Genomic DNA, 18,901 nt, shown 5'->3' with positions numbered 1-18,901 from the left:
AGCAAAGATTATCATTGCTGTTTTTGATTTTAGCCATTCTGACAGGTGTAAGATGGTATCTCAAAGTTGTTTTGATTTGCATTTCCCCTGATCGCTAAAGAAGTTGAACATGACCTTAAGTGTCTCTTGGCCATTTGGACTTCTTCTGTTGAGAATTCTCTGTTCAGTTCAGTGCCCCATTTTTTAATTGGGATAATTAGAATTTTAAAGTCTAGTTTCGAGACAGGGGTTCTCTGTAGCTTTCTTTTTTTTTTTTTTTTTTCTCATGGTTTATTTTTTTTTATATATTTAAAAATTTCCATCTCCTTCCCTCCCTCCTCCTCCCCCCTCCCTCCCCTCCTTCTCCCCTTTCTCTCCCTCCGTCTCCCCCTTCCTCCCCTCCCCTCCACCCATACCTCCCCTCCCTCCCTCTCAAGGCAAGGAGCCATCAGGGTTCCCCACTCTATGCTAAGACCAAGGTCCTCCCAACTCTCTATGTCTCTTTAGTATAAAAAGGGAATTTCACGGGCTAAAGTATATTCAAAATTATAAAACCATCTGTAAATAATATTAAAAACAAATGCTTGCAAATGATTCAAACAGAATTTCAGTGCTAAATGAGGTTTAAAAGGGTAAATAAACTGTTTTATGGATAAAAAAAAAAAAATAATAAGTCTAGTTTTCTTGAGTTCTTTATATATTCTGGAGATCAGGACCTTTGTCTGATGCGGGGTTGGTGAAGATCTTCTCCCTTTCAGTAGGATGCCTTTTTGTCTTAATGACCGTGTCCTTTGCTTTACAGAAGCTTCTCAGTTTAAAAAAAAGAAAATAAAATGGCATTAATAGTGTTTATGAGTATATTTACTGTTCAGATACCTATAAATAGATAGATATTATTGAGATGGGTCACATCTGTGCCTCACATTGAGAACCTGCTAAGTTAATAGATTCTTGAGAATGAACTTGCCATTCTACATGCAGTTATTCCAGAAATGGTGTCTTTGCACAAAGCTCACTTAATGGGTTGAAATACCTACTGTAAAGTACATTTAACAGTTACCTGAATCTTCCCCAAAATTAAATAATATAAATAACATATGTCATCCGAAATTCTGCTACAATTATTCAAAGAAAATGCAAATGATCCTAGTGTAGTAAAAAGAGTTTCCATTTCACCTTATTATAGCATTTTGATTGATTATATCATTATAATAAGGGAGAAATCCTGAAGAAATTTCCATGAATTTTAGTCTTATTAATAAAGACATAAAAGTAATGATTAACACAAAAAAACTTTAGGAGAATGGTTGAGGCTCTTAAAGAGGAAATGAGAAATTCCCTCAAAGAAATGGGAGGAAAGACAAAAAGAATTGGAAGACATCAACAAATCCTTATAGAAAACCAAGAAAAAGCAATCAAACATATGAAAAAAACTATTCAATATCTGAAAACTGAAATAGAGACAATAAAGAAAGCAAGGCTGAGGAAATTATAGAAACAGAAATCATAAGAAAACAATCAGGAACCACAAATGCAAGCATAAACAGCAGAATACAAGAGATGGAAGAGAGAATATCAAGTGCTGAAGATACAATAAAGGAAATATAGGCTCATCAGTCAAAGAAAACATTAAATCTAACAAAAGTTTAACACAAAATATTCAGGAAATATGAGACACTATAAAAAGACCAAACCTAAGAATAATAGGTATAGAAGAAGGAGAGGAAATTCAAGTCAAAAGCACAGAAAATACATTTAACAAAATCATAGAAGAAAACATTCCCAACCTAAATAATGATATGCCTATGAAGATACAAGAAACATAAAGAACACAAAATAGACTGGATCAAAAAAACAAAGTCCCCTCGCCAAATAATAATCAGAATACTAAACATACAGAATAAAGAAAGAATATTAAGAGATGCAAAGGAAAAAATGCTAAGTAACATATAAAGGACAGACCTATCAGAATTACACCTGACTTCTAAATGGAGACAATGAAAGCCAGAAAGTCCCGGTCAAAGATTATGCAGATATTAAGAGACTGCAGATGCCAGACTAATATACCCAGCAAACTTCCAATCACCATAGAAGGACAAAACAAAATATTCCGTGAAAAAGCTCCAATCTAAGGAAGTAGTTACATCAACCAAAAACACAGACAATTGATGATATCACAGCAGCAAATCCCAAAGAAGGGGAAAACACACAAATAAACATCACCAACAATGAAAACTAAATTAACTGGAAATAGCAATCACTAGTCATTAATATCCCTTAATATAAATGGATTAACTCAAAAAAAAAATCAGTAGCCCTCATTAACACATATGATAATGGGCTGAGGAAGAAATCAGAGAAACATCGCCCTTCACAATAGCCACAAATAGCATAAAATAACTCTGAATAACTCTAACCAAACAAGTGGAAGACTTGTATGACAAGAAGTTAAAATATAAAATGGAAAAAAGAAAGCATATTTTAAAAATGTGCTGACATAACTGGATATCAACATGTAGAAAAATGAGAAATAGACCCATATCTATCACCATGCACAAAACTCAAGTCCAAATGGATCAAAGACCCCAATATAAAGCCAGCCACACTGAACCTTATAGAAGAGAAAGTGGGAAATACACTTGAACATGTTGGCATAGGAGACCACTTCCTAAGTATAACCCCAGCAGCACAGACACTGAGAGGAAACAATTAATAAATGGGACCTCCTGAAACTGAAAATCTTCTGTAAAGCAAAGGACACAGTCAAAGAAGACAAAACGACAGCCTACAGAATGGGAAAAGATCTTCACCAACCCCACATCAGATAGAGGTATGATTGCCTAAAATATACAAAGAACTCAAGAAATTGGTCATCAAAAGAACAAATAACCCAATATAAAATGTATTAAAATCTAATCTAAAGATTTAGAGAAATCTAAAATGGCTGAAAGAGACTTAAAGAAATGCTCAACATCCTTAGCTATCAGAGAAATGCAAATCAAACAAACTCCTGAGATTCCATCTTACACCTGTAAGAATAGCCAAGATCAAAAACACTGATGACAACTTATGCTGGAGAGGATGTGGGGTAAAGGGAACACTCCTCCATTGCTACTGGGAGTGCAAGCTGATACAGTCTCTTTGGATATTGGTATGGAGATTTCTCAGAAAATTAGGAATAACTTTCCTCAAGACCCAGCAATACCACTTTTGGTTATATATCCAAAGGATGCTCAATTGTGCCAACAGGAAATGTGCTCAACTATGTTCATAGCAGTATTTTGGTCATAACCAGAACCTGGAACACTAAATAAATGCCCCTCGAGTGAAGAATAGATAAGAAAAATGTGGTACATTTACACAATGGAGTATCACACAGCAGAAAAAAAATAATGTCATCTTGAATGTGCAGGAAAATGGATGGAGCTAGAAAAATTATTTTGAGTGAGGTAACCAGACCCAGAAAGACATTACATATGCACTCTCTCATAAGTGGTTTTTAAACATAAAGCAAAGAAAATCAGCCTACCAAATCACATCCCAGAGAACCTAGACAACATAAGGACCCTAGGAGAGACTACATGGATCTAATCTACATAGGAAGTAGAAAAAAGACAAGAGCTCTGTGTAAACTAGGAGCATGGGGACCATGGGACAGGGAGTTGAAAGAGAATGGAGAGGCAGGGAGGGGAGCAGAGAAAACTGTAAGCTCAATAAAAATTCATTTTAAAAAAAAAACCTCAAAAGATAAACAAATAACAAGTGTCTGTGGAGAGTCAAAACATAAAACCCAACACTCCTTCCTGCAAGCAAGACACTCATTTGTTGTTTCATCCCTCATGGACCCCAGACATTGTTTCTTCTTCCAGTCTCTCTGTATCCAGGACCTTGTCTTCCCATTAAGTTCTCCTTGCCAGGCCAGAGAGACTTTCCAAAACCCATTTTCTTCATGTTCCTGCCCTCACACAAACCCTTCACCAACTCAGCCCCTGTCGAGCATGCAAGGCCCTCTGTGGGAAGAACATTGCCTGCTATCCAGTCCTCAGGGCTCACCTACCTCTAAGGACATAGTAAAATTACATATAACAAAACAGGTATCAAGCAAGAATTACACTTATAATATTTAGTCTATTTGTATCTGGAAAGTTTCATATCTAATTTATCTTTTATCATAACTAAGGAAAGCTATAACTATCTGTCTTCAACTCTTCAAAGACCCCTGAAGGATATAATATTATCTTGAATAAACAGGAAGTGCATTGCAAGCAAATTCCAAAACTTTAGAATTGACAGAGATATCTCACTTCCTAGACAGCAAGCCAAAGTTCTTCTGTAATACTGGGACACCCAACTTCAGCCTACAGGCCAATAGTATCTGGGCAAACTCTTTAGTGAAGCAGGACATTTGAATATCTTCTCTGCTTGTACTGGCAAAGTTCATTATTTGCTTTTTTCTGTGTCCTGCAGAATATCTGGCAGTTTCTTCTGTGAAGCAAGAACCATGAGGGACCATCCTATCTTTTTGAAAGTTCAATAGTCACTTTTCTGTGGGCCCTGCCATGTCCAATTAATACAGCATACCATCAAGAAGTCCAGGCAAGAGCAGTTTCTTGCTCAAATGGTTAACTGACCTCCATAAGGAGCCTCTGTGATACCCAGCACCCTATTCAAGTAGATTGTGCTCCCAGGAGCTGGATGTGTCTCACTGTCATGAAAAGTCCTAAGTTCTTAAAGTACCATATTCTGTAGGTATTTGAAAGATTTAAAGAATACCTATCCATCTAAAATATATCTCTGTACATCTATAAAAAAAAACCTCACTATTATGACTATAAGTTTGACTATTTTAAATGATTATCCATTAATCATTTAATTAATTAATTAAACGAGCTGTATAAACAAGATACCTTAAAACAAGAGTAGAAATATACATATAACAAATTAACCTTAAATTTGTATCAATAAGCCAATATACATACCAATGCAAAGTATTCATCTTCATATAATATCTCCCTTTTCTTCAGAAAATTTGGGAGTTGGGGGTTGTTTTTTCCTTCCAAACTATTCCTTGTATTTGTTGGACAAAGTATTTTTAGGGGTTCCCAAAGACCTTTCAGGGGATCTTGTTCCATTCAAACCACATTAGCCTTCAAGGACTCCTCAAGTTCTCATGCTTTGTGAAAACAAAAGCAGAACCCTCATTTCCAAAGTAACATATCCTTAGACTTAAATTTTGATGTCAAGATACCTTTAAAATTTATATGTTGGTTTAGCTTAGTAGCCCCCAGAATCAAATGTCTCTCTACAGTCAAAAACTTCAAATAAGACACAGTAATATGCATAACCCAGACTTTCTGTGTATATTCCATCTTTATGTGACTTATCTTTCTTTACTCCTTTAATCTATAACTGTCTCTTTAAAGACTTTGTTTCATTTTTAAAAATTATTTTATAACTGTCTATATTCTTTTTCTTCTCTTTCCCAAACCTATGTATATTTTTAAACACACTGTGACACATTCAAAGTTATTTCTGATTCTGGTCTCTTTTCTTTTCTTTTTTCTTTTCTTTTTTTAATTTATTAGATTTTTAAAAAATACCAATCCAAGTTCCCACTCCCCCTCCCCTCATCCCATTCTTCCCACACACACACTTCCATACCACTCCCATCCAAATTTCAGAAAGGGAAAGGCACATTGATTTGTGGAAGGTCCAAGGACCTCCCCACTATATCTAGGCTGAGCAAGTATACATTCAAAGAGAATAGGATCCAAAAAAAACAGTACATGCAGTATGGATAAATACTGGTGCCACTGCTAGTGGCCCTCAGTCGCCCCAGCCATGCAACTGTCAAACATATTCAGAGGGACTAATTTGGTCCTATGCTTATTCTGCCCAGTCTGGCTGGAGTTGGTAAGCTCCCATTAGCTCGGGTAAAACGGTTTCAGTGGGTGAAGCCATTATGGTCTTGACCTCTTTGTTCCTATTCCCATTTCCCTCCCCATCTTCAACTGGACCTTGGAAGGTTAGTCCAGTGTTCTGATGCAGGTCTCTGCCTCTCTTTCCATCAGTTGTGGATAAGGATTCTATGGTGATAGTTAAGATAATCATCAGTCTGACTACAGGGCAAGTCAAGATTGGGCCCTTTCCTTATGGCTTAGGGTTTAGCTGGGGCCATCCTTGTGGATTTCCTGGAAATTTCTCTAGAGCCAGGTTTTCTGCTAACCCTATAAATGGCAAGATGCTCAATCATACTACAAAAGCATTTGTTCACTATGTTCGTAGCAGCATTATTTGTAATAGCCAGAACCTGGAAACAACCTAGATGTCCCTCAACTGAAGAATGGATAAAGAAATGTGGCCCATTTACCACATTAGTGTACTACTCAGCAGTAAAAAAAAAACAATGACATCTTGAATTTGCATGCACATGGATGGAATTAGAAAACACTACTCCTGAGTGAGATAACCCAGACCTGTTAAGATGAATATAGTTTGTATTCACTCATAAATAGATACTAGCTATAAACAAGGGCTATTGAGCCTATAGTTCTGATCCTAGAGAAGCTAAGTAATAAGGTGAACCCAAAGAAAAACATATTATAGATCCACCTGAAAATTAGAAAACAGACAAGATTGCCTGACAAAACTGGCAGTGTGGGGGTGGGAGGAGAAAGAGAGGGTGAAAGGGGAAGAGGAGAGGAGAAGGGTAGGCTTGAGGAGAACTTGAGGGAATGAGATAGTCTGATTCTGTCTTTATTGTGTATCTGTAATTATTTTTCTGACAAGGAGCATCTTTTTTTATAAAAGCTAAGTGGGTATGGCTAAGACCAGCTCCACAGTCATGTCTGTTGGCTCTGCCCTGTCCAACACAGCAGATGTATGTTCACTGCCTTTGTGAGCTATGCTCCACACCCCAGCTCCAAGGATGTAGTAGGTCTTTGTCACCATTAAGCAACTTGCCAGCACTCTGCTCACAAACCCCATTTAAATGCTCTATAACAGGCTCTCCTGAAATAGAGAAGTCCCTGCTGCCAGTACAAACCAGGAAGTGGGCTCTTAAAGGAGCCTGCACCTCTGCTTGGCCCCAGCAAGCAGAGCCTATTTCAAAAAGAATGTGGCTACCTAGAAGCTGTGCTTAACTCTGTTCATTTGTGTCTAGAATTCTTTCCCAAACTCTCTCAGTTTTTATGTGGATATAGTTGCCCCCACACTGGCACACCATTTGTAGGTGGAGACTGATCTTTTGTTCCTGGCTGCCCAGACCTGAATAATCACATAGAAACTAAATTAATTACACTGTTTGATCAATAGTTCAGGCTATTTTCCCTAGTTAGCTCTTATATCTTAAATTAACCCATTTCTATTAATTTGCTGTGAGGGTTATGTCTTACCTAATGTTCTGACTGGCATCTTTCTCCTTCAGCAGGTCACAGCATCTCCTTGACCTCTCTCTCTCTCTCTCCTTGACACCTCTCTCTCTCTCTCTCTCCTCTCTTCCTCTCTCTCTCTCTCTCTCTCTGTTCTGATTTCCTGCCTGGCTTTACTCTGCTAAGTCACTGGCTTAAAACAGCTTTATTCATAATAAAAGCTATACATATACAAAAGGACATCCCACATCAAGGAAGGTAAGAAGGGGAGAAAGAAGGGAGGAAGGAAGAGAGAAAAAGAAGGGAGGGACAAAGCCGGGCGGTGTGGCGCACGCCTTTAATCCCAGCACTCGGGAGGCAGAGGTAGGTTGGATCTCTGTGAGTTCGAGGCCAGCCCTGGTCTACAAGAGCTAGTTCCAGGACAGGCTCTAAAAAAGCTGCAGAGAAACCCTGTCTCGAAAAACCAAAAAAAAAAAAAAAAGGAGGGACAGAGAAAGAAGGTAAAAAGAAAAACCAGAAAGAGAGGAAAGAACAAAGGACACTTTAAAGAGAAAGAGGAGAGAGGGGGAATTAAGGAGGAGAAATTGGGAAGAATGGGAAAATAGAAAGTAAAGAAGGAAGAAGAAAGGGAGGGAGAATAGAAAGAAAGAGGGGAGTGGAGAAAGCAAGGAATTAAAGAAAGAAGCTAGTAAACAATAGATGCTTTGAAAGGGAAGGAGAAAATAAAGAAGGAAAGGATGGGGAAAAGAAGAAAGAGTTGAAGGAAAAGAAAAAAACAATAGCAGTTTTAAAGGGGGAGTAGAAAGGAAGAGAAAGGGGTTGGAGAGATGGAGGAAAGGAAGGGAAGGAGGAATGGTGGAAAGAAGGGAGAGGAAAGAAGGAAGAAGAGAAAGAGATGGGAGAAACAATTCATGGAAGGAGTAATGAATTGAGGAAAGGAGAGAATAGATGGGCTGTGAGATGAATGAATGGATGGATGGATGGATGGATGGATTGGATGGATGGATGGATGGAGGGTGGGTGGTGGATGGGTGGGTGGGTGGATGGGTGGATGGATGGATGGATGGATGGATGGGTGGATGGATGGACAAAAGGGAAAGGAGATGTATGAAAGAAGGGAGGGAGGATGGAATAGATTGAATAGATGGATGTGAGGGATAATGTATGGAGGCATGGAGATGAATGAATAGAAGGAAGGGGAGGGATGAGAGGGATAGAAGGCAGAAAGATGGACAAAAGCAAGGCTGGGGAGAGCCTCTCACCAAGATGCAGCATGACTCTGATGAGACTGTCACATTAAAAAAAGAGAGAAAGAACAATGTGTTACTTCAACTTAGCTCCTTTTATTGCATGATTAAGTATATCTTGCTGAAGATTGCCCCCAAGGAACACAGCACATGAGGACAGAAAGCATCTTGAGTTGGAAAGAGCCCAGTGATTTGGCAAAGCAGCTCTCTTCAGTGTAATAACAACAGAAACAAGACCATTCCTTTCTCTGTGCAGGAAGCCTTCATTGGAACCACTAGGAGGCTGGCACTTCTGATAAATTCTCTGAAGCATAAGCAAGTGGTGGGTGGCAGTGCAGAAAGGAAAAATTCTAGCTAAGTCATAATGAGCTGTGCACATGGCTTTCCCGGTTTCTCTATGACTTTTGGCCGTTTGCTTTTTAGGAATTGGTGAGCTGGGGCTAGCTCAGCGGTCAGCGGGCTTGTTGGCAGCAGACTGGGGGGCTGCAGCCTCACGGGTGATCGGGCTGGCAGGTTTAATCTCAGAGGGTTGGCAGGGAGTCTCATCTGCGACTTCCGTCTTGCAGGGTGTTGAGTCAGCACAGTCGGTTTGGTTGGAAGTCGACTTATCGCACTCACGCTTAGAGTTGTCAGAATCGGTGCAAGGCTGGCGGGGAGCAGACAGTGGCGGTAAGAGTAAGAAGTCAGGCAAGTGGGGCGGGCGCAGGATGGAAATAGCAGGAGCGGTAGCAGGCAGGGCGGTAAGTGATGGAGGTCACGTATGGCTGCCTGAAGGTGATGGGTCCAGAACAGATGGGGCGGCAGATGGGGCGACAGGAAATTGGACTGCAAGGTGGCTTGCAGGAACTGGGTATGTAGTAAGTTCGCGGAGGGCAAGCTGGTTGGCAGATGGCAGATGCAGAGGACCCTGGACGGCAGCAGAGAGGTTGGCAGGAGGTAGATGGGCAGGAAGCAGGCTCACAGCTGACAGAACGGCAGCGTTTGACTATATAGCAGGAAGGTTGACATGAAGTTAGGCACACACACCGATGGCAGGCAAGGACTGGACTCAGGGCAGACAGGTTGGCAAATACTGGAGACACCACATGAGGAGTCTTGGCAGCTGCTAGAGCCACATGGTGGTTCACAAGGGCTCTGAACACAGCAGACAGGACGGAGACAAACAGGCTCACACATTAGAGCCATACAGGTGGCTGGCTGACAAGCACTAGATTCTGAGCAAGGTGGCTCACAGGGACTGGAGTCACAGCAGACTGGCTGGCAGCTACTGGCTGCAGAGCAGACAGACGGACAGCAGCTGGGCGTCGGGCACACCGGCTGGCAGCAAGCAGGTTCACAAACCACAGGCTCACAAACCACAGGCTCACAGACCATCGGTTGACAGGAAGCAGGCACAGTACAGAGAGCTGAGCAACAGCTAGGCTCACAGATCACTGGCTGGCAGGATGCGGGCAAGCAGAGAACTGGCTGGCAGGGTGTAGCCTCACAACACACAGGCTGGCAGCTGCTCATGGAGCAAGAAGGCTGGCACATGGTGACCCTCGCAGCACACAGGTTGAGCACAGGCGCTCATAGAGGCAGGAAGGCTCACAGATAGTGGCCTCGCAGCACACTGGTTGACAGCAACTGCCGGCAGAGCAAGAAGGCTCACAAACAGTGGCCCTCGCAGCACACAGGTTGAGCACAACTGCCCGCAGAGCAAGAAGGTTCGCAGACGGTGGCCTCGCAGCAACACCGGCTGGCAGCAACTGCTTACAGAAACACGGAAGGCTGGCAGCATTGTGAGCCACAGCCAGATAACCCACAGCTGTCCTCACAAGTCACGAGCTGCCACGTCTGGCTCCGGCAGGAGCTGGGTAGGCAGATGGGTCCTCCACAGCTCACTTCAGTAGAGCAGAGAGAGACGGCTGGAAGGGAGGGGCATTTCCTAGAACAGCAGCAGCCAGACATGTGAAGGTACCTCTGCTTTCTGGTGAGTGCTGGGAGGTAGCTGCCTGAGTGTGACATCTCTCAAGGCCCTCCCTTATATAGTCCCTCACTGGTGCATGTTGTTTTGGGGCCCCCCTGCATCTTTTCCTCCTTGTGTGTTTGGCTCCTGTGTCTGGAGGAACAATCTTATTATGCCAACATGTGTTGACCTAGAAGTTGGTTTGTCTGCCCATAAAGAAGATGTTTATTTACTGACTTGCTAAATATGGGATCCTAGAAGCTACAGGTAGTCTTGGGATGAGCATCATCACCTCCACAATGGATGGCTTGCTCTATATCCCCTAAGCATCATGAAGAAGGAAAGAAGAGAGGAGCTTATAATTTTAGCTGCCTTCTTCCCTTCCACTTCTACCCCTGGGTTAGGCTCAGATGTCTACAAAAGTATGATCACCCTGCCCTGTAAGAGGCAGACAAGCAGGGAGCAGACTTGCCACACTGCCATGACAGGCTCCACAGAGGCACACAGGGAGGGTGGGAAACAAACAGTGAGGATCTCGTCATGGGTGGGACATCCCAGACTGACTGTCAGTGTCCTACAGAGTCCACGGCCTTCCTTTGAGTCTCAGGTATTCTATTCTGCGGTTACAGATGGAGAATGGGGGTAGAAGGAAAGAAAAGTTAAGTCACTGTATGAAGGTTGCTCCCGTTCCCTCCCCATGTAGGCTTCAGCAACTGAACTTCTTTTTAATCTTTTCTTCCCCCACCCCCAAACAGGGTTTCTTGTGCATCCCTGGTTGTCCTGGAACTTGCTCTGTAGACCAGGCTGGCCCAAAATTCACAGAGATCCACCGGTCTCTGCCTCCTGAGAGTGCTGGGATCAAGGCGTAGTGCCATCTCACACCCAGCTCAAACTTCTTGAGGGGGAAAACGGTATTGAATTTATTTATTGTGCATGTGTGTGTACATGTGTGTGCGGCAAAGTGGAAGTAAGAGAACAAGCCAAGAGTCAATCTTCTCCATCTACCAGTGAATTCTGGGAATTGCATTCATGTCATCAGGCTTGGTGACAATACCTTTACCTGTTGAGCCGTCTCACTGGCCCCAAATCTCAGCCTGCTTAGCAGACACCACCAATGTCATATATAATAGAGTTCAACCTGTGCTGGCCACCTTCCACCCTCTCCTGTAGCAGCTCCACCGAGGACATCTGTCACATCTGTCCTCGGAAAGCACTTGACACAGTTTCTCTGCTTCTCCATCTCTCCTTTCCATGTGTAGATCAAGCATTCAGTGAATCTCCAGAGTATCCTTAGTGCAGAGGCTGGCCCAATGGTTGTGCCCATTCCTGGTGTGTGGCAGGCACCAGGGGATGGTGATACTTTGTACCTATCTATTCCAGGTTCCACACAGGAAAGACCCCATTTTCAGATTTTGAGAGCTCCTAGAAAAACGATACTGGGACCAGTAAGATGGCTTAGTAGGTAAAGGTGACTGTCACGAAGCCTTACAACCTGAGTTTGGTCCTGGGGACTCAAACCGTGCAAAAAGACAACCAACTCCTAAAAATTGTCCTCTGACTCCCACACATATTCCATGTCCCAGGAATGCCCCTCCAACCGATGCACAAAATAAAGACGTGCAAAAATAGCCTTTTCTTAACATTTATCTTCATTTATTTTATGATGAGTTTATTCCTGTACCATAACTTTTTGTTTCTTCAGTTTTCTCTGGGATCTTTTTCTCCTGTACACCCTCCTCTTCTGGCCTTGGAGCAATTTGTTCCTTTTCAATGATGATCATCTCAACGTGGCAGGGGCAGCTCATGTACAGGTTAATTGGGCCATGAGTTAGTAAGCACATCTTGGGTGCTTTGTTCATTGGATGTGTTCATGACTAGAAAATCTGCCTCCAAGTCCTTCAGCTCAACAATGCTCTCTGCATTTCTAATCATGTGCAGCAAGAAGTCAGCACTCTCATTTTGGTCACCAATCCCTGTGTCCAGCTCCACTGTGTGGCCTGGGTGCCCCTGCCAGCTCCACCACAGTGCCTCTTCAAAGTGACATCTCTCCAGTACTTGGTGGCATTTCAGACATGCACACCTTTGATGGCCCAGGCTGTTTCATGGGTGTTCTTAAAGGGAATGGAAAGATATGAACCGCTTGATTTGCGTGATTTTTCTGGGTCAAGAAAGTGGCCAGCCATCTTCCCAGGTCACCTCAGGTCACTTCTAGGGAGAGCAAATACCAATTTATTTAAAGAGTGACGCAAAAAGAAATTTTCATCATGAGGTACGGGTTAAAAGAGACCATGTACACACACCACGAGCATTGTGGTATCTTGTGAGGAGCACTGTACCAAAGAGATGTGCAAGAAGTTTGGGGGAATGCTGGGGGGAATCTTCAAATGGGTTTTAGGAAGTTAGGAAGCTTTCTCAAGTAATAAAATGGCCAGATAGGAATCCTCAAGGGTTTGAAAAAACAGAAAAAGGCTGTCTGTGGAAACCAAAGACCAAGGCAGGTTACGTTTGGGAAATGGCTGATAATACAGTTGGAACAGTCAGGCTGAAGAGCACAGGGACAGGAAGAGGCAGTGATGGGACTACCACGGTTACCTAGGCACCAAGCTATAGAAGGCCTTGAGTAAGAAGTTTAGATTTAATAAAATGGTACTTGAACATTTAAACAAGGAAGTAGGGGTTTTGTTATTTAGACTCTGCCTATGGAGGTGGGGAAAGAGGACAAGTTCACAAGCAGAGAGACTATAAGGAGATGGACAATTACCCAAAAGCCTCTTGGTGACAACCCAGACCTGGCAGCTCTTTGTACTAGACCAGTAGGAGAGGTTTAAAGGCAGCAGAATCTAGAAGTGGCCATGGTTGAAACTGGAAGGGATCATCATCCTTTGAGACATGACTTCTGAGCTATGGGGAAGGGAAGCCTTCCAACAGCCTTGTAGAGGGAGAGGTGGAGAGCTCATCAACTCCCTGCCACTCATAGGTCCTCTCCATCTGCTTCCCTTCCTCAGGTTAGCCAGTGATGGATAATAACGAAAGAAGAAAGAAGAAAGAAAGGAGGAAAGGAAGGAGAGAAGAAAGAAAGAAAAGAGAAAGAAAGAAGAAAGAAAGAGAAAAAAGAAGAAACCTCTGTGATGAGAACTGACAGGGAGGCTGCTGTCCTTTGTGCTGGGATATTATCTCCTCAAAGTCTCCTCCCCTGGCGAGTGAAGTGGCAGCTCTTCTAACTGTGCAGCCCCATTCTTCCTTGATTCTTCTTTAAAGCACTGCTCATCCTTCGGCATCATCCAGGTGCCGTAAGGGCAAGGCCTTTGTCTATTCAGTGCCGCATGCCTGGCACCCAGAGTCAAGGGATACATAAGCAGTGTGCAATTACTATTTATTGAATGAACAAATGAGAACCTCTGTGTCTAGCTAAGAAGGGTAACCCTTGCTGGTACCTCAAAGAAATCACTACCTCTGCTCATGCATCCAGATGGCATGGCCATGAGCAATGGAGTGATCAGTCGTTCTGAGTCACAGCGACTCAGTACACAGCCATCGCTCTTTTGGTGGGTTTGGCCCATTGTCCCGTCCTTGGCAGGATGTCCCTTCGCAGCTGTGAGCTTGTTCTGGGGATTGAAGAGTTTGTTTTTAAGAGGCCAGTTATACATAAAAGTAACTGGAAAAACAGAGTCTGAAGTGGGAACAGGGCAAAGTCAAATCTCACATCCCTCTAAATGCAAGGTATACTGCTCCCAATACTTTTATAGAAAAACCCAAACTGAAAGCACAATTGGCTATATATATATATATATAAAATTGTTGAAGTAAAAAGGTCAAGTGTTAGCAAGGGCATGGAGCCTCTCAGACGTGGCTAGTAGGAATAACAAAAATGATTCTGCCACTTTGCAACAATTTGGTATTTTCTTAACATGTTTAAAAATTCAATTGCCGTTTCCCCAAAAGTATGGTTCCTGGGTATTTTCCCAAAATAAGTGAAAAACATATGCTTATAAGAAAACTTGTACATTTGTGCACCTAAATCTTTATTTCAACAACCAAACATGATAAATAACCCAATTGTCTTTCAGTTAATGGACAAATTTCTAATTATTGTCTTTCCTTACAATGAATGCTGTTCAATTTTAAAAAAAAAACTAGGTTTTGGGTGAGATGGCTCAGTAGAGTACTTGCTGTACAGAACAGGAGCTGAGTTTGATTCCCAGGACCCATGTTTTAATAAAAAACAAACCAGCACCCATAGAAAGCTTCTATAATTCCAAGGCTAAGCTGGCGGAGAGAGGTGGATCCCCGGAACTCACTGGCCACCCAGCCTACCTACTTGAGAAGTTCCAGACTATTGAAGATTCCGACTCAGAAGGGAGGTACGGTGAACAGTACCCACAGAGCATATATCCAAGGCCCGCCCTCTGACCTCCACATATGCTGGTGCACCCTCATACACATGTGCAGTCGTACACAGGAGCACACACATGAGAGAGAGAAACAAACTGGCTCCTTCAATAAGTATCAAAGCCATGGCACTAAGCAAGAACAATTCACACCATATAATTTCTTTCCTAATGAAATTCTAGACACGGAAGAGCGCTTCACAATATAAAGAACTGAGAGCTGCCAGGAACCAGGGAACTTAGCGGTGGATGCTGCCATGAACCGAACACAGCAATGACACCACAAACACAGTATGTACAATCATCAAGTCTCATGGAACTGGGCACCACAAACGGTAACGTTCAACCATATGTTTGTTACAGAGCAGTAAAATACGCTGACCTATAAACCTTAAGGAAATTCTCAAAGACTATGTTCTGGTGGATTTTTTTTAATGAGACAGAAAAAATTAAAGGCAACACAGTAGACGCAGCAGCCCCCGCTTGTGCTTGTGGATATGCTTACAAAGAGGCTCCTACAGCACTTGTCAGGAAGGAAACCTGAGCCATCAGCAGGCCCCTTCTCCTCTCTGTGCTCCTTTAGTGTGCACCCTTTTAAGAATTATTGGTGTGTGTGTGTGTGTGTGTGTGTGTGTGTGTGTATTCAGATATATGAATTTTGGTGCAAGAATTGTGATGTACACCTTTAATCCCGCTACTAAGAAGAGAGAGGCAGGCAGACCTGAGGTCAAGGCCAGCCTGACCTACATAGGGAGTTCCAGGCCAGGTAGAGCCACCTAGTGAGACCCTGTCATTCCTCTCTTTCCTTTGCAAAAGTAAAAATAAATACTGTTCTTTCAGTGCAACAGTGAATTTTATTTTAACCCATGTGTTACTTAAAATCTCTCTAAACAAGGGTTGAATCCGCTGTCATTGAGTTTTAACTTCCCAGCTAGGCTTGTGCCGTACATGCGCCCTTCCCTCCTCTCAGGAAAGTAACTGCAGCTGGGCCCAGGACAGGAAAACAAAGCAAAACAAAATAAATAAAACCTTGCCCCCTAGGAGGAAGCCAAGGCCAGAACATGAGGCTGAGGAGACTCTGAAGCACACAAACATCCTCACTACACATTCACATGGTCCGGCCACACAAATCCCTGACATTCACAACCAATGCAGGATGGGTTTATAATGCCAGCTACATGGAAGGCTGAGGCAGGAGAATTACAAGTTTAAGGACAGCCAGGGCAACTTAGTGAGACCCTGTTTCACAGTTAAAAAACGAAAGGGGGGCCTGAGGATGCAGCCCAATTGTCGAGGTTTTGCCAAGCTTGCAAATGAAGCGCTAAATTCAATCTCTAGCATTGAAAAAAAAGTAAATTAATTAAATTAAAAAGCACCAAGATTCTTTTACCAAAACCTCCTCCTCTGACTTTGCCTCAAGATTCAGGCCAAGCCTGAAATCCTCCAAAAGCATTCTAGAACCACAATACAGAAAGTAAGCATGCATCCTGAGCGGGATTAAATACAGTGAAATCAGCGTTTACCTTGCTGCTTTTAGAAACATGGCCCTTAGGCATTCCAGATTCTAGAGCTGATGGGTACCACAGCTAATGGTGACTTCAAGGTATTGGTTAACAACTCCTTAAGTGATTTTCATACTACATGCAGGGGCTTCTGTCTACAGTCTACCCAAACCTCCACCTTCCATGTTAAAAGCACAGGTCCCCAGGCCACACCCCTATAGGTGTGCTATAGCACCACTTATTTCAGAGAGGGCTCCAGAATCTACAGTTCTAACCAGCCTCCCAGGACTGATGCAAGAGATCAGCAAATGGTACTGTACTGTGTACAAACTGTACTGTGCAGTCTCTAGGTGGTTGCCGGAGTAAATCTTCCTAGTGGGCCCTTGGAAGGTTGAAGGAAGAGCCAGGAAGACTGATAGGGTAGCCAGCATGCTTGAATTTATTAAAAGGTTGACAAAGTTTCAGAGGAGAAGAACTCTGGGGTGGGGACCAACAGGCCCAAAGAGTAAGAGAATGTCTCATAGCTGCAAGGCATTTGACTTCATGCAAACATTGAACCTGGTGACCACCACCTCATTGGAACTCAGCTTTAATTTTCTGCCAGGAAATGGCTCTTTAGTCCTGAGTGCCTTACACACCAGGACAAGCTCTCCTCTCAGAAAGAGCATGACAGGCAGGTCTTGGAGGTATGAAGGAGTCAGGAGATGAGGAGGTCTCCATCTGAATAGGCCGAAGCTGTCCCCAACACTGCCTCATGTATAGAGGAGGGTCTTCATTTTGTTTCACAAACAGGTGTGGGCTGACAGCACACTGGACCACAGCATCCGCCGCCACAGCAGCCTGAGCCACAGCAACTGCCTCCGCAGCCCCCACAGCCTCCGCAGCCTCCACAGCCTCCGCAGCCTCCGCAGCCTCCACAGCCCCCACAGCCAGATCCACAGCAGCTAGACCCGCAGCAGCCAGATCCGCAGCCAGAGCCTCCACAGCCAGAGCCTCCACAGCCACAGCAGGAGCCACAGCAAGGGCCACAGCAGCCACAGCAACCCTGCTGGCAGCAACACTCCTCACAGCATTCTTGTTCCTGGGAGCAGCAGTTGAAGCAGTCTCCCGGGCAGCACCCCATGGTCCCAGCCGGTCAGGTCGCAGGTCAGGAACGCGGCCGAGTTTCCCCTAGGTCTGACAGTGGCCAGCTGGACAGCAGCTTTTATATCTCCTCACCCAGGGGTGTTGGCACAAGGGACAGGATGTTTGCTTTGTTATTATTTATGCTGGTTTCCATAAGAACGTCTCATTAGCTGCCTGTTTATTTTCCAGACGTGAGTACCTCAACTCATAAAAAAAGCCCCACTCGACCCAACTGCTATTTGTCCAGAGGGTAAAAATACATCTGGGAAAAGACCTGTCATTAACCAGGTTGGGAAGAGGAAGGAGAAGCTGGCCAAAGAATCTGCTCTGGCTCCTCTCCCGAATCTTCTCTGGTGGCAAAAAGGAGACTCCTCTGACTGACCATGCAGCCTGTTTTCATGGATGCTGGCCCTAAAGAACTAGAAAAATAAGAATGGATGAGTCTTTTGCCCACACGGAGGCTGCAGCTGAGGGCCTGATGCTGAGGCTCCTCCCCCGTAGAATGACGTTCTCTCCCCAGCCATGTGAGAAAAGCAAATATTGTGTCTGTGTGAGGTATGTGGCTGTGTGCTGCACGTTTGTTTAGGCTTGGCAGGTGAGCATCAATCACGAGTAATAACTGACTTGTGAAATGCAGATAGACTCGCCATAAAACTGCAAAAGGCTGGGGAGCCACATTCTTAGGGCTGCGATGGACTGAACATTTACACTTCTCTACACAGGCAGGAAGAGCTCGGGGCAGCACGTTACCCCCAGCCCCAGGCTTTTCTGGAATAGAAGATGAAAATGAAAAAGGAAAGGAGGCAAGGAGAGGAAACAAAGGAATGGCATGAAGAAAGATAATGAGGAGGGGGAGGGAGGGAAGTAGGAAGGGGAAGGGGGAAATGAGGAAGGGAAAAGGAAATGGAGGAAGGAGAGAGGGAGGGAAGGAGGAAAGAAGGGAAGGAAAGAAAAGAGGGAGGGAGGAGAGGAAGAGATGAGGGAGAAGAAGGGAGGGAAGGAAGGAGCACGAGAGAGAAAGAAGAGTTGTGGGAATGACTAAAAGAAGAGCGAGAAGAGAAAGGAGGAAGGAAGAAAGAAGGAAGGAAGGAAAAAGGAGGAAGGAAACCAAAGGAAAAAATGGGAAGGGAGAGGTGGAAATGAAAGAAGGAGAGAGAGAATAGAGAGAAGAGGAAGAGAAAAAAAGAGAACAGTAACAGATGGGAAGTGTGAGGGAGGAAGAAAAGAGGGGGGGGGAAGGGGAAAGAGGAAGGAAGAAAGGGGGGAAGGGAGGGAAGGAATGGAAAGAGGAGGGGGACAAAGAAAGGAAGGAAGGTCAGTGAAAAGAAAGAAGGAAATGGGA

General features: G+C 43.7%; 3 protein-coding genes across 3 annotated transcripts in view; all 3 read right to left on the bottom strand.

The window, feature by feature from the left end:
• Positions 1-9,041: 9,041 nt before the first annotated feature.
• On the bottom strand, positions 9,042-10,546 carry LOC119811144 (keratin-associated protein 16-1-like). Its single transcript, XM_038324724.1, is given in 9 exon segments — positions 9,042-9,254; positions 9,257-9,307; positions 9,310-9,609; positions 9,611-10,135; positions 10,137-10,172; positions 10,174-10,257; positions 10,259-10,327; positions 10,329-10,358; positions 10,361-10,546. Coding segments are annotated over 9 exon segments (1,494 nt in total).
• A 6,660-nt stretch (positions 10,547-17,206) lies between these two features.
• On the bottom strand, positions 17,207-17,557 carry LOC119811127 (keratin-associated protein 17-1). Its single transcript, XM_038324702.1, has one exon. It carries the CDS (start codon positions 17,555-17,557, stop codon positions 17,207-17,209), a length of 351 nt encoding a protein of 116 aa, XP_038180630.1.
• A 282-nt stretch (positions 17,558-17,839) lies between these two features.
• LOC119811396 (keratin-associated protein 16-1-like) overlaps positions 17,840-18,901 on the bottom strand; it is a 2,357-nt gene continuing 1,295 nt past the window's right edge. The window contains 1 exon segment of the mRNA XM_042054864.1: positions 17,840-17,978. Coding sequence (XP_041910798.1) covers positions 17,840-17,978 — 139 coding nt within the window.

This window comes from Arvicola amphibius, chromosome 4, assembly GCF_903992535.2.
Source record: "Arvicola amphibius chromosome 4, mArvAmp1.2, whole genome shotgun sequence".
NCBI classification, from domain to species: Eukaryota; Metazoa; Chordata; class Mammalia; order Rodentia; family Cricetidae; genus Arvicola; species Arvicola amphibius.
This window is presented reverse-complemented; position numbering and strand designations above follow the sequence as displayed.

Bases quoted from the DNA above. Each gene is read 5' to 3' on its own strand.
- LOC119811127 (XM_038324702.1), bottom strand. From the start codon at position 17,557: ATGGGGTGCTGCCCGGGAGACTGCTTCAACTGCTGCTCCCAGGAACAA.